The sequence below is a fragment of the Corella eumyota genome, chromosome 4 (genome assembly GCF_963082875.1).
Source record: "Corella eumyota chromosome 4, kaCorEumy4.1, whole genome shotgun sequence".
In the NCBI taxonomy this organism is placed as follows: domain Eukaryota; kingdom Metazoa; phylum Chordata; class Ascidiacea; order Phlebobranchia; family Corellidae; genus Corella; species Corella eumyota.
In genome coordinates, this window is record NC_137493.1 from 12,948,228 (window position 1) to 12,962,120 (window position 13,893).

Here is a 13,893-nt window from a genome sequence, read left to right on the forward strand (position 1 = left end):
TTTCTAAAAATTTTTTTGACAGTTTTTTATATTTAGTTTTTTTTTTAGACAGTTTTTTTTAGTTTATAAAAGTTAAGTTAAACTAGTTTAATTTTTAACAGAGTTAAATGAAAAACATGATAGTCTTTGCTCAAAAGTTAAAGATTTAGAGAAATTTCATTCTCTTGCTGAAGAAATTGATGCAGAACTTAATGATATTGAAAATAAATTGGAAAAAGTTGACAAGAAACATAATGAAAAGCAAAAAGAAACTTTAAAGGTATATAAACAGAATTTTTTTAATGTGTTTATTTAGTTATTTATTAATATTTAACTATACAACATATATAACCTTCTTTTATTTTATTTTTCAAAAATTTAATTTTTTTAGTGGGTATGTTAAAGTGTTATGTTACAGAGTTTTGGAATTTTGTAAGTTATGTATATAGCACGTTAGTATGGTTGACATTGAATCACAAAATGGCTTTAGAACCTTTAAAAAATGTCTGTGGTACTTACAATTTAATTATTAAAAATACTGGAAAATGATTAACATAAAAAACCAGGTTACCATATTTTTTGTGTGACGTAGAAAGTACCAAGAAGCATAGTAAATGTATACAAGCTAGTACATTCTACGTCATCACAAACAGGGCTTTCCTTTTTTTTTTAATAATTAATTTTAATTTTTTTTAAAATTTATATATTTTAAGAAGTAGGTGAAATTATTTAAAGTTAAAATCATTTTTGTTTAGTGACACCAATTTTTTTAGGTTTTGAGTATAAAAATATCACTAATATATGACTTTAAAGTATTTTTGATGCATATTATGTAATTAAAAAATTTTTGTGAAAAATTGTCATTCTGAAAATATTTGTTTTTTTAATTTTTTTTAAATTTTGGGCTAATCATAACCACTAGGAGTAACATTTTAATTTTTTACTTAGGAATTGTCAAAAGAGATAGAAAAAGAAGGAGAAAAAGTTTCAGAGCTTTGCGATCTCTCAAACTTACTATCTCAAACACCAAACATTAAAACAGAAGACCAAATCAAACAAAATGGAATTGATAACGAGTTAACTTTAAAATCTGATGACATTTCAAAGAAATATAACGACTTAAAAGATAATTTATCGAGTCAGTGCTTGGATGTGGACCAGTTTTATGATAAATTAACAAATCTCGAGGTAAGATTTGATTTTTTTGCAATTTTTAACATAGATTATTTTAAACTTTCAGGGGTATTATATAAACCAACTTGACCAAAAACTATCATTTTTACAAATGTTTACATAAATTTTAAAATAACTAAAACAAGTTGTAGTTGGATTTAAAGTAAAGAGGTATTCATATTCTGCTATTAAAAATATTGAATATTTTTGACTTAATTATTGAAAATTAATAAGTTTAAAATTGCAATATTTAAAAAAAAATAATTTTACTAAACTTTAAATTTTAAAGTCTGTTTTAGAGCAATTTATTTAAAAATTTTTTTTAAATAAAAACGGTATTAAATTTAACAAATTAACTAAGGAAAATTATATATTTTATTTAAAAATTTTAATATTTTTTTAGAATGATGTAAATGAAATATCCACTGATATAAGTAATCTCGAAGATGATCTAGATCAATTGGAAGCAATTTCTCGGGAACTTGAAGTTTTGGAGGAGCAAGCTCAACAGACCGATGATATGATCGCTCAAGCAGATGATTTGTTAGAAAAATTGAAAAATAATGAGAATAAATATAAGGAAATGAAGAAAGATTGGCAAGGAGATAAAGCCCTGCAAAGAGATGTAAGAACTTTTTTTTATCAAAATAAATTTTAAAAAAAAGATAAGAAAAAAATTTTAATTATTTTTTTGATTTTTTTAACAGATATTTTTTTAAATTTAAATTTTTTAACTTTTCATATTATTTTTTTATAAAAATATTAAAATAAATAATTTAAACGATATTTAGGTATGGAATATATATTTATTTGTCTAAAATGAAACAAAAAAATGATTTCATTATTTTAATCACTTTATTTTTTTTAGATTAACCAACTTTTACGAAAAGTCAAGCGCTGCAAGAAAAGATTATCTGAACGTCGAAAATCAATTTCAGACATTCAAAATAAATTGGAAACCCTGGAAAATGACGGCGACGATTTGTCAAATAAAATTGACAACGCTATGGAGCATGTCAACCAAGCTGACAAGGAAGCAAATTGTGTGGAAAAAATTAAAGAATTAAAATCAGATTTTAAGGTAAAAAAGTTTTCTTATTGTTTGTGATTAAATTAAAATTTCTTAAAAATGTTATTTTAAAATTATCAATTTCGATTTTTAAAATTTACTTTTTTAGCTTTTTTTTCATAAACAAGAAAATGTTTAAAACTTATATTTATTTCTAAAAAGTTTAGAATAATTTATTTCTAATAAGTTAAATTCTTTATTACTAAAAAATTAGAAAACGTTATTCCCAAAAAATTTGAAAACTTTATTTCTTAAAAATTACAATACTTTATCTCTAGTAAAATTAGAATACTTTATTCATAACAAATTAAAAAAAATTTTATTTTAAAAAAAATTTGAATTGTACAGGATTGGCGTCAAGATGAGGTCACACCTTTAAGCAAAAAGTTAAACAAAGTCAGAGATCTTGGAAATACTTTAATATTCAGTGCTGAGCCTTCTGTCCCAACTGCACACATACGACATCGAGTGGATGAACTTGACAACAAGTGGTACAAGTTAAACGAACTGGTAAGTCAACTTTTGTTGTGTTTTTTTTTTATATGTTTACTGAAATTTTTTTCAAGAGTAAAAGTTATGCCAAAAGCCATACTCTCAAGTATGCTATTGTGGGGCCTTTTCTACTTACCCCTTTTCATACCAATATTTCTTTGAAAAATATTTTTAAATTTCTTACAAAAATGCTGACCTAAATTATGGTAAAATGTTGTTTTAAAAATGTTTGTGTACGGAAAGATGGTTTTTGATAATATTAGCAGATTCCTAAAACAATCTTATATAAAATTAAATTTTTTGTATATCACCACAAATTACATAAGTTTTAAACAAATTAATTCTACATATTTAGATGTTTTCTCTTAGAAAAAAGGTAAATTTTATAATATTCAATATGGTGGCAAAGTAATATCCGCTAAGCTTATTGGCTGATGTTAACATTTATATAAAAATACACATTTTAGGAAAAGCTTTTGGCATATATTGTTTGTGGATTATGTGTTTTTTAAAATTGGTCAAAGTAATTTAATTGTTTATTTGTCTTATAGATATTTCATAAAACTTTACTATAAACTAAAAACATATTTAATAATGCAACAAAAAATCCATAGGTAATGGAGCTCAATGTATAATATACATATGTCTGTATGTCCTAATATATAGGCTACAAAATAAATAAAACTGCCATTTGTGGTACGAAGGTAAATTATCGCTGGCAAATACTAGTTGCGAGTTGCAACTATATTACAACAATTAAAATGCAAACTAAAGGCCCCGTTATAGACTAATTTTAAAAAATGTTTAAAAATATGCAAACTTTTATTTTCAGTTATCCCAATATGATGTAGCCTTACAACAGATGTTAGCAGAAGAAGGTTTATTTAGTGACGTGTACGACTCATTAGTTCAATGGTTAGATGATAGTGAGAGAATAGCTAACAACCAATCACCACCATCCTGGCAATATAAGGTGGTCACAGGGCAAATGGAAGAACACAAGGTAAAATAAATTATAAAAAAATAAAGATCTTTTGTGTGAGTGTAAGTTTTAAATTTTTAAATAAAAATTTCCGCTGTTTTTTTTGTGCCAATGATAATAATAATTTTAAACCTAATAAGGGAATAATTGTACATTAAAAAATAGCAAACATTTTATAGCTTTAAGCACACCCTCTTTTTTATTTAAAATTAAAAAAAATGTATTTAAAACTATATTATAATCTTTATATGTTGTAGCAAATATAACTTAAAATTTTTCCTTTTTTAGGTATTTCAACAAATGGTTAACAGCCAAAATGAACTTATGACATCATTTTTGAGAAAAAATTCTAAACTTGATAACGTGATGGACAAAAAATTTGACAAAAATATAAAACAACTGGCAACTCTGCAACAAAGATGGCTTGCCTTGTGTTCTAAAGTTGAAGAAAGGTAAACAATTAGTTTTGGTGCAGTTTTTAATTAAGAATTTTTTTAGCTGAATCTCTTATTTAGCAAGTAAATAAAAATAGAAAATTGTACCATTACAATCTCTAAAACCAGCTTAAGCCTTTTAAAACTTAATTAGGGTTCTAAAAATTACCCAATGTTTAAGTTTTATGGTTATTAGTTATTTTTGACTGGTTGCTTTTTTACTCACTGGTTTAGTTACTAATACATTATTCTCCTAATATTGGCATATATATTTCCTTGTTCACTACTAACAGTCTTTTTTTATCATCTGTTGAGCTTCATTATGTATAGATTGTATATATTATTGTTTTTTTAGAAAAATTGTTGGTGCATAACTTATATCTTCTTGAATTTTTTAACTTCTTAAACTAGAAATAAATCAAAAGTTTTCGAAAAATTAAAAAATTTAAATCATATTGGATTAAACATGAACAATAAAAATTTATGTATTTTAGTTTTAATTAATAAAAGTTTAATTTTGTTTTATCCTTGCAGGGATTCTGAGTTGAGGTTTGCTGTAACAGAAGCTTCTCAGTTTTATCATCAATCAAACAACTTCAAATCCTGGATGGAAGCAGTGGAGAAGAAATATGAGGAAGATGAATTTGTCGGAGAACTAGCTGAGAGGATTGAGCGACAACTCAAACATTTCAAAGTAATTTTTTTGAGTTTTGCAGAATTTTAAGTTTTATTTAATTTTTTTATTAAAAATATAAAAAATAACTTTTACTCGAACTATACTCGACGACGGTACTTAAAATAAGCGCCCCTTAAATGAGATTAAGTGAACTCCACTTTTTAAGGTTTTATTTTTTATTAAAAATAAATTGTATTTAAATTTAAAATAATTTTGACTCAGACTTTACTTCACGATGTAACTCAACATAAGCGCCACTTAAATGAGATTGAGTCAACTCCACTCACAACTCAAATGAAGACAGATGAGTTAAAGAGTTCACTTAATAGTTATATAATGAAATTAAAATACAACTATGAAGAGCTACTGAAAATGATTGCAGGCAAAATCAAGGTAAAAAAACTAAATCAATTATTTAAAAAGCTATCTAGTTTATAATTAACTAAGGGATATCATTTATTAAAATTACTTATTAAAATTTATATGAAAAACTTGTTTTTTTTTGGACTCTTTACAATATTTATCACAATAGTTTACTAAAGATGCTAAAAACAATTTTTTTAACAGATTTATTGATATGCTTTTTTTCATAACTTAATTTTCTAAGTTTTTTTAGATTTTGGTAAATTTATTAATAAATTTTTGTATTTTTTTAGATTTTGGAAAAGCACCAACATTTGTGTAAATTATTTGATGAAAATCAACTTGCTTTGTTGGCTTTCCTTGCTGAAACTGATCTTAAACTGGCAAAGTGGGAGAATTTAAACGGAGTTCTTACTCTTATTGATGCACAGCCTGCTTATATTGATGGAGTACTTAAGTCTTTCCAGGTAAACTAATAGAATAAAGTTAAAGTTTATCTCAAATAACCAAAATTACAAAATAAAATTTTAATTAATTAAAATTACAAAATAAATGCTTTAGCTTTTTTCTGTCTTAACTTGGTTAACTTTTTCGTATCAAGAAAAATTAACTTCAATGTTTCTGTTTTTTGATATATATTTTTTTTCTGTCTGTAGGAAATTCAAGCAGAGTTAGGTGAAAAGAAAGATTTGATTGAGGATTCAGTTTTACAAGGCAGACAACTTCTCACCAAGTTACCTGGTGATGATAATACTCTGGTGAGTTTATCATGATAAATATATACACTCCATTTTTGTTATATAGACACACATAATATTAGGACTATTGTTTTTACCATTTTTTACTAACAACAGTAAAGATGTTGAATTAAGCTAAATTTTTCTGCTAATTAGTTATATTGATTTTAAACTAAATGCTTAGGGTGTTTTTTTAAATATCATAATTTTATAAACAATCCTTTTTTAAAAAAACGAAAAAATCAACTGAAATTAATTTTAATTAAACTAAAATATTTGGTTTTGATAGGCACACAAAACTTTGGACGACCTTAACATTGATTACAAAATGTTGTTGAATCGCGTCGACGATAGAGTCAAGTGTCTCACTGACTCTCTAGCCACCTCTAGTGATCTAGATAAAACCCATAAGGACCTTAACACTTGGATGGAAGATGTGGAATGTAAACTGGGATGTCTCGAAAAAAGTCGGATTCCTAACTTGACTGATTCTCATGAGTTGCTTGATGTAAGTTGAATTTATTTAATTTTCAGTGGATGGCATTGTTTAGTAATAAAATCAATTTGCTTTACTACGAAAGGTCCTGGGTTCGATACCCCTGCTTTTATGATGTAGCTCCCTAAAGATGTTATAAATGGTGCATACTTAAAAAAAAACAATTGACTCGGAATTATTGAGCTAATTTAATCAATAAAATTTCAAACTACTAAATAAACAAATGTTAATTCATGTTTAGACTATGAAACTGGCCTTTCTACATTATTGATAAATAAACATCAAAAAGTTGAATTATTTGTTGATTTTGAAAAAGAATTATAAAATTACTAGAAATAAAAGTTTTAGTTCATTTTTATTGTAAATTTTTTTTTTTTTAATTTTTTTCTAAACTTGTAAATTTTTTTTAAATTTTAGAATATTGAACCTGAAAAACATGAAGCTGATGTTGAATCGATTAAGCGCGACTCGGCTCAACTTTCACCCTTGTCGCAGTGGTGGGGGAATAACCTTTTGAAAGACACATTTAACAAGGATGTCACAAAGTTTGGAAAGTTAAGCAACAATGTTGATCAACAAAAACAACATCTTAAGGACGTTGAAGATGAAATAACACAAGTAAAGATTTTAATCAAAATATTTTTTAAAAGTTAAATTTTTTTAACATTTTGAACAAAAAAAGTTTTTATTATTTTTTATTTTTTGTACTTCTTTAATTTAGTTAAACTTGGTTTAATTTTTTCTTTTTTTTAGACTAACAAACAGATTGAGTTGGCAACGAAGGCATTAAAAGAATGGGAGATTAAGATCATTAATCATAAAACATTAAAATCTTATCAAGAAGAATATCTTAACAACAAAAATGCTAATGCAAAGGTATTTAAAAGTTAACCTAATGTAAATATATATACCTAAAAAAAATTATATATTAATTAAAATTTGTTTTACTTTTTAAAATTTCTCCTTAAAATTATTATTTATACTAGTTTATTGCCTGAGGTTGCATATGAATTGCCATTATATTCTACAAATGACAATTTTTTTTATTTTAAGATTATTTCAAATAGACATTCATACGTATATATTAATGTCATATACTAAGCTCCATTATATATATAAAAATTTTATAAATTATATGGGCATTTTTTTATAATTTTTTTCAAGAACAAACATATTTTTATAGTCTAAAATTGTTGTTAAATTTTATTCGTAGGAGTTAGAAGAGTTTGGGAAAAGATGTGTCGTTGATCATGATAAAATAGAAGAGCAAACTAAACATCTGCAAAAAACTGTCAACCCAGATGACATTAAAGATTTATTGGTAAATATCAGATAACTTTTTGTTCCCCCCAAAAAAAAACTTTTAATAAAAAGTTTGTTATTATTTTAATAAAATTTTTTTTATTTTTATCACTTATTCAAATATTATTTTTTTCAGGATTCTGTGAATGAATATCAATCCACATACAACACCACACTTAAGTCACATGACCATGTCTTGGCTGTGATTGGTTCGTTTGTGTCATCAGCTTTAATTTGGACCAGATCGAAAGACCAGGTTGCACCATGGTTGTCTGATATGAAAGAAACCATCCCACCTTTACTGGAAACCACTAAAGACATGGGATTGGAAAACCAGCAAGAAGCAATAAGGGTAAAAATGGTTTTAAAAAAAATTTCATAAAAATCGCAAAAAAATTATTATTTTTTTAATGTTTTAAAAGTTAAAATAAATTGTGTATTTACTTTAAAAAAGTTTCTAAATATTTTAAAACATTTTTAATGTTTTTTTTATGTTTATAAAAGGTATTGAAAGAAAAGTTTGACGAACAGCGACCACTTGTGGACAAAATGAAGGAAGTTGCGACAGAGTTAAACACTAAAAATGGTAGAAAAAATTTATTTATTGACAAATTTAAAATTAAAAACAAAGTCTATCAAAAATATATTGCTGAATTTAAAATAACTATATAATGATATTTAATAATTATTAAAAAATTCAACAAAAAAATGACAAGATTGATAGTTTTTAAAATTTTTTAATTTCTTTTGTTTTTACTAGATGAAGAATGTGCTCATCTAACCGAACACTTAACAAAGGATACAGAATTAACTGAGAAGGAATTTAAAGATTTGTATGAAAAATTAAAAATACATGGATCCAATCTACAAGACATTGAACAGGACATAAATAAAGTAAAATTGAAAATTATATATACTTTAATGTAAAATGTTTGGGTTATTTATTTGTAAAATAATTGGACTTTTTTAAAAGAAAATTTTTTTATTGTTTTTTATTTCAATTTTTTTTTTTAATTTTTAGAAGAATTTTTTTCAAATTTAGAAATTTGGAATATTTTTTTTGTTTTAGTATCTTGCAGCAAGTAATCAATTACTTGAAGTATTGAATGCATTAAAACAAAGACTTCAAACTTTTGATCCTATTGAGTTGGAACCAGATAACCTTGAAAATGTCACAAAAGGAATTCAAGTAATATAATTTAATTGACTTAAGTTTTATTATTAGTCATACAATTTAGTTTGACATAATTCTTTTCTTAAAACCGGTATTTACTTTTACTTTTTACACATTTCGGTTTATTTAATTTACGTTAGTTATTAAAAGAATTCAAATAAAATTTAAATCAAATTATTTAAAACTAACTTTTGCCTTTAATTTTTTCTAATATTTAGCATATATTTAATTTTTTTATACTGTTTTTTCAAGATTTGGCACATTTCGGTCACAACTCCTGCTTATTAATATATTAACTTGTTGTGTATAACTATGTATTCTTACAAAACACAGAAATATTTTACATTAAAAGTATAAACAAATGTTTTTAATAATTTAATTTATTATTTTAGAAAATCTGTGATGAATGTGAACAACAACAAGAAACTTATGATAACTTAAAATCCTGTAGTAAAGATCTTATTGAAAAATTGTTGCCACTTGGCTGTAAGACTTTATCAAAAGGTGGGTAATATTCAAATAAAAACAAACTGTATATTTTAAAAGCAAAAATAAACTGATTATTTATAAGCAAAATAAAAAAAAATAATACTATTAATAAAAGCACAATTTTTAAAATTAAAAAACAAAAAAAACTTTGACTTAAAAATATAGAAAAATGATATGTTATTCTATAAATAATGCATTTATAATAGTTTTGTTTAATTTGAGTTATTTTGTATTTTTTAAACTTTTTTTTTGATTTAAGTTGTGGATGTCAAGCAACAGCAGTTAGATGAAGCTTTTAATAAGTTAAAAAATACCTCGAATCAAACTCTCAATCATGTTAACGATACATCTAAAACATTGGACGATTTCTGGTAAATTTTCTAACCTAATTTTATTTTTTTAATGTATATTAACGTAATTTTTTATGAATTTAAGATTAAAAAAAGACTTCAATCTTGTTCTATAAATTTATTGATCAAATTTACCCAAAAAATTTGTAATTTTTTAAAATGTTTTTAATTAATTTTAACAATTTTATTTGATCGACTTTTTTTAAATGAATATTTATATTTTAGTGAAACTTGTGACTCAGCAGAAGCCACCTTAAATGATGTAGCCAATAAGTTGGAAGCAGTTATCGTTGTACCTAGACATGTTGATAGTTTAACTGAAGAATTAAATTCAGTTGAAGTAAGTATTTAATTTCAAAAATTAAAAAAAATGGATTTTTTTTTTTAGATTTCTTATAATAGTATAAAATTCAAAAAAAAAAAAAATTTTAACAATTTTTTGATTTTAGGAGTTAGTGAATGATATGGAAAAGGTTAAAGGTGAAGTGGAAAAATTGGAACAAACAATCGAGGATTGTAATCAACATCAACAACCTTGTTCACAAACTTACTTCATGAAGAGAAGAGAAAAAGAAGTAATTTCTCATTTTTTATTAACTTTTAATTTTTTTAGCCATTTTTAAAATCTTTTTAAACATAAAATACCATTTGTTTTTTGTTTTAGTCCCAATTTGTATTTTTTTTTGAATTTGAAAATTATAAACTATAATTCGTATTGCTTAATCAGGTTAAGTCTCATTGGCTCACACTAGAAAATCAGTTGAAAAAACTCAAGGACAACTTGGCTACAGAACTAGAAGATGCCGTCAAGTTAAACGAGACCGTGGCTTCACTTCAAGACAGTCTTGAAGAAAATTGTCAAAATATCAAAGAAATGCCAACTGTGCTCAATGATGTAGACGCTATTAAGGAACAAATGTCCACACTTAAGGTTTAATTAACACTGTTTAGAAACTGCATGGATTTAATTTATTTTAAGTTTCTGTTACTTTAAAATACATATTTGAATTTTTTTTTTCAAATATTATTTTTTTGCATTTTTTCGTTTAGAAATTTTCACCCTTTTAATTTGCCTAGTGTAAGCACCGTTTAATTTCGACTTTTTATTTTTTCTTTGTTTGACTTGGTGGGCTTTTAGGACATTAAGTCTGCATGTTTACCTTTACAAGTCGAGGCACAAAACATCTGCGCACAATATGATGACCTAAATCAGTCACAACCTCTGCGTGACGCTATTGAAAATCTTGAAAAGGCTATGTTAGATAAACAGGTATTGAAAATAAATATATTCTGTATAATAATAGGTAAGTATATAGAACTAAAAATGTCTTGTTAATGTATTGTTTAGGTTAGTTTATAAAATTGTTTAAATTTATTCTAAATTTAAATTTTAGTTAGAAATAAATTATTTAATTTCACTATTAGTTTTTTGGGGGGGGTGAACTAGTTTTTTTTGGTGATATATTTTATTATGAAATATTTTTTTTTATTTTTGAGCATGTTTATTATATTTTAATTTGTTTATTTAAAACTAAGTTTAATTTCACTAACAAAAATATATAGCTTGTCTAACCAACAAATTTGCCAAAAAAACATTTTTTTAAGTTTAAAAAAAATTTTCACAAATTTAAAAAATATTTTTTACAAATTTTAATTTATTTTAAATTAAAAAAAATTTTAGAATGAATTGGACGATTCACTTATTGCGCTCGGTCAGCTACAACATACAGTTGATGAGTTAAAAGAATGGATGAAACAGACGGATGATTTAATGAACAAAACTGATGAAAAATTAGATTCTTGTGATATAAATCAACTTGAATCTGAAATACTAAAACACAAGGTAATGTAAATATAAAAAATTTATAAAACAATTTTTTAGGTGTCATTTTATTAGGCACACTTATAATAAGCTTAACTTTATAGTATAAACTTACTTCAATTTTTTTATATATATGTGCTATTGATGGATTGGACTCCTTAAATATTTTAAATTTTAAAAATACTTTAAAGTTATTTCAAAAAATTTATACACCATTTGTTTTTTATATTTAATTCATTAATTTCATGTTTTTTTTGAAATATTTTGTACTAATTCTAAAATGACCTTCGTAAAAAAATGTTTTTAATTTTTACCTTTTTATTTTTTGTAATTTTTTCTTTTATTTTTATAGATGTTAATGAATGATATAGATGCTCATAAATCCAGCCTCGACTCAGTTGTTGCAAACTTACTTAACTTGAGCACAAATGAGTCCGATGACTTAAGTCAACAAACTGAGGAATTAAACTCAAACTGGGAATCACTTGAGTCAAAATCTAAGGATTTACTCAAGAAAATGGAAGAAAAATTACAACAGGTAAAAATTGGGTATATCTAATTTAAAGTGATTTAAAATAAAAAAATCCCATTTGTGGTGCATAGATAAATTAGGGCAAATATAGGTTGCGTGTTATGACCATATTTCGACCATTAAATGACAGTCTGTTGGGCAGGCAAATAACTGGTCATGTTAACACCTTAATTATTACCGTAAGTTTAATATATTTATCTTATTTTGCCAATTTAACCTAAAATCAGATTGTAAAAAAGTATTCAGAAATTAACATAAAACAATGATTTTTTAGTGCAAGTCGAAACAAGACAAGTTAGATGAACTTGAAAAATGGATCGCTGAAACAGAGAGAAAATTAAATTCGACAATGTTCTTTGGAGGATTACCTGAAACCGCCCAACTTTTACTGGATGAACATATGGTAAAAATATCATAATTAACATAAAACTGGTTGCTTAGTTAAGCAATTGGTTACATATTTGTTCAAAAGTTTTAAAAAAAACTTTTTTTTTCATTTTAAATTATGTTATTTAATTAACATTTAAAATTAAATGCATTTTTTTCAACAAATCTTAAGGCAGCTCTTAACTATCGCAAGTCTGAACTAGTTTTTGCCAGTGGTAACCTGCTCACCACAAATGGCAGTTTTTTTATGAATTGGACAGATATATCTTTTATCAATTAGACAGATATATATTGTCCATAAAGATCTCATATATAGATTGTAAAGCCTGTTACTGTGTTTTTTTTTACTGACTTATGTTGTTTTATATCAGATTTTGATGGGTGAAATTGAGGACAAACAAGCAGCGTTGCCAGATATTTTAGAAGGTGAAACTGATGAAAAGGGTTTGAAAAAGAAAATTTCTGATCTCCATGCTCAAGCTGAAGATAGAAAAGTAGGTTTAGGGAAAATTGTTGTTATTAAAAAACATGTTACTAATTTAAATCATAAAAATAATGTTTTTAAGTTATTGTTTAGTACATCAAGTGTATTATTTCAATTCAAATAAAATAGTATATATCCCATATATAAATTAAATAATAGAGAACATTTTTAAAATAAAAACATTCGCATTTGTGGTGAACAATTAAATTACGACTAGCATATATTAATTGGCAATTTGTTATGAGATAGTTAACTGGGTAAAACTGCAACTACATTGGGCTTTTAAACTAGAACAAAATTGGCAAAAAAATATTATTTATTTATTTTTTTTATTTTAGCAAAAACTTGAAGGAATATTACTTGAGGCTCAATCTTTCCACAATAACTTAAAAGATTTTACCTCCTGGCTTGGAAAATCAGAGAAAACTTTACAATCTGAAACCGAGCAACCTCTCAGTGTTTTATGTCCTATCATATCTCAACAACTTGCCTCACATAAGGTATTTAAACTTGAAATTTATAAAATTATTTATTTTTAGGGTTTTTCTTAAAATTATATACTCTATCCTGCAATTAATACATTTAAAAGCCTTTACTAATTGTGCAAAGGCAATTGTAAAAAAAAATTTTTTTTTTATGTAATTTTGTAGTCAAATTGTTTTTAAAATTGCATAGATTTTATATTTTTTAATTTTTTTTATTATTCATGCAAATTTCTTCATTAATTACCAAAGATTTATTTGTGATTTTTTTGTTAAGGCTTTTGAAGAAGGGATTCAAGAAAAACGACCGGAAATTTCCGAGCTTGATAAAGTTGGATCTCACTTGAAATATTTTTCGCAAAAACAAGACGGAATTTTAATCAAAAATCTTTTACTCTCTGTTCATGCAAGGTAAACTTAAAACAATTTTTTTTTACATTTGCTTTGGGTGTAATATATGAATATCAATG

At 24.7% G+C, this 13,893-nt stretch overlaps 1 protein-coding gene across 10 annotated transcripts in view; it reads left to right on the plus strand.

Annotated features, from left to right (window-relative positions):
- The window catches only part of LOC145750336 (microtubule-actin cross-linking factor 1-like), an 80,024-nt gene that overhangs the window by 59,194 nt on the left and 6,937 nt on the right, over positions 1-13,893 (plus strand). For 9 of the 10 annotated variants that reach the window (XM_082566339.1, XM_082566341.1, XM_082566340.1 and 6 more), the window contains 31 exons: positions 102-259; positions 928-1,167; positions 1,556-1,777; positions 2,021-2,233; positions 2,570-2,731; positions 3,546-3,716; positions 3,984-4,147; positions 4,664-4,823; positions 5,028-5,198; positions 5,462-5,635; positions 5,825-5,926; positions 6,195-6,413; positions 6,819-7,019; positions 7,155-7,277; positions 7,615-7,722; positions 7,840-8,055; positions 8,208-8,289; positions 8,464-8,597; positions 8,773-8,892; positions 9,270-9,381; positions 9,626-9,737; positions 9,942-10,056; positions 10,166-10,291; positions 10,444-10,647; positions 10,855-10,986; positions 11,398-11,559; positions 11,891-12,076; positions 12,345-12,473; positions 12,829-12,951; positions 13,280-13,441; positions 13,701-13,834. In XM_082566339.1, coding sequence (XP_082422465.1) covers positions 102-259; positions 928-1,167; positions 1,556-1,777; positions 2,021-2,233; positions 2,570-2,731; positions 3,546-3,716; positions 3,984-4,147; positions 4,664-4,823; positions 5,028-5,198; positions 5,462-5,635; positions 5,825-5,926; positions 6,195-6,413; positions 6,819-7,019; positions 7,155-7,277; positions 7,615-7,722; positions 7,840-8,055; positions 8,208-8,289; positions 8,464-8,597; positions 8,773-8,892; positions 9,270-9,381; positions 9,626-9,737; positions 9,942-10,056; positions 10,166-10,291; positions 10,444-10,647; positions 10,855-10,986; positions 11,398-11,559; positions 11,891-12,076; positions 12,345-12,473; positions 12,829-12,951; positions 13,280-13,441; positions 13,701-13,834 — 4,837 coding nt within the window. The remainder of the gene's footprint in view (positions 1-101; positions 260-927; positions 1,168-1,555; positions 1,778-2,020; positions 2,234-2,569; positions 2,732-3,545; positions 3,717-3,983; positions 4,148-4,663; positions 4,824-5,027; positions 5,199-5,461; positions 5,636-5,824; positions 5,927-6,194; positions 6,414-6,818; positions 7,020-7,154; positions 7,278-7,614; positions 7,723-7,839; positions 8,056-8,207; positions 8,290-8,463; positions 8,598-8,772; positions 8,893-9,269; positions 9,382-9,625; positions 9,738-9,941; positions 10,057-10,165; positions 10,292-10,443; positions 10,648-10,854; positions 10,987-11,397; positions 11,560-11,890; positions 12,077-12,344; positions 12,474-12,828; positions 12,952-13,279; positions 13,442-13,700; positions 13,835-13,893) is intronic. The other variant, XM_082566342.1, reaches the window with a different exon arrangement.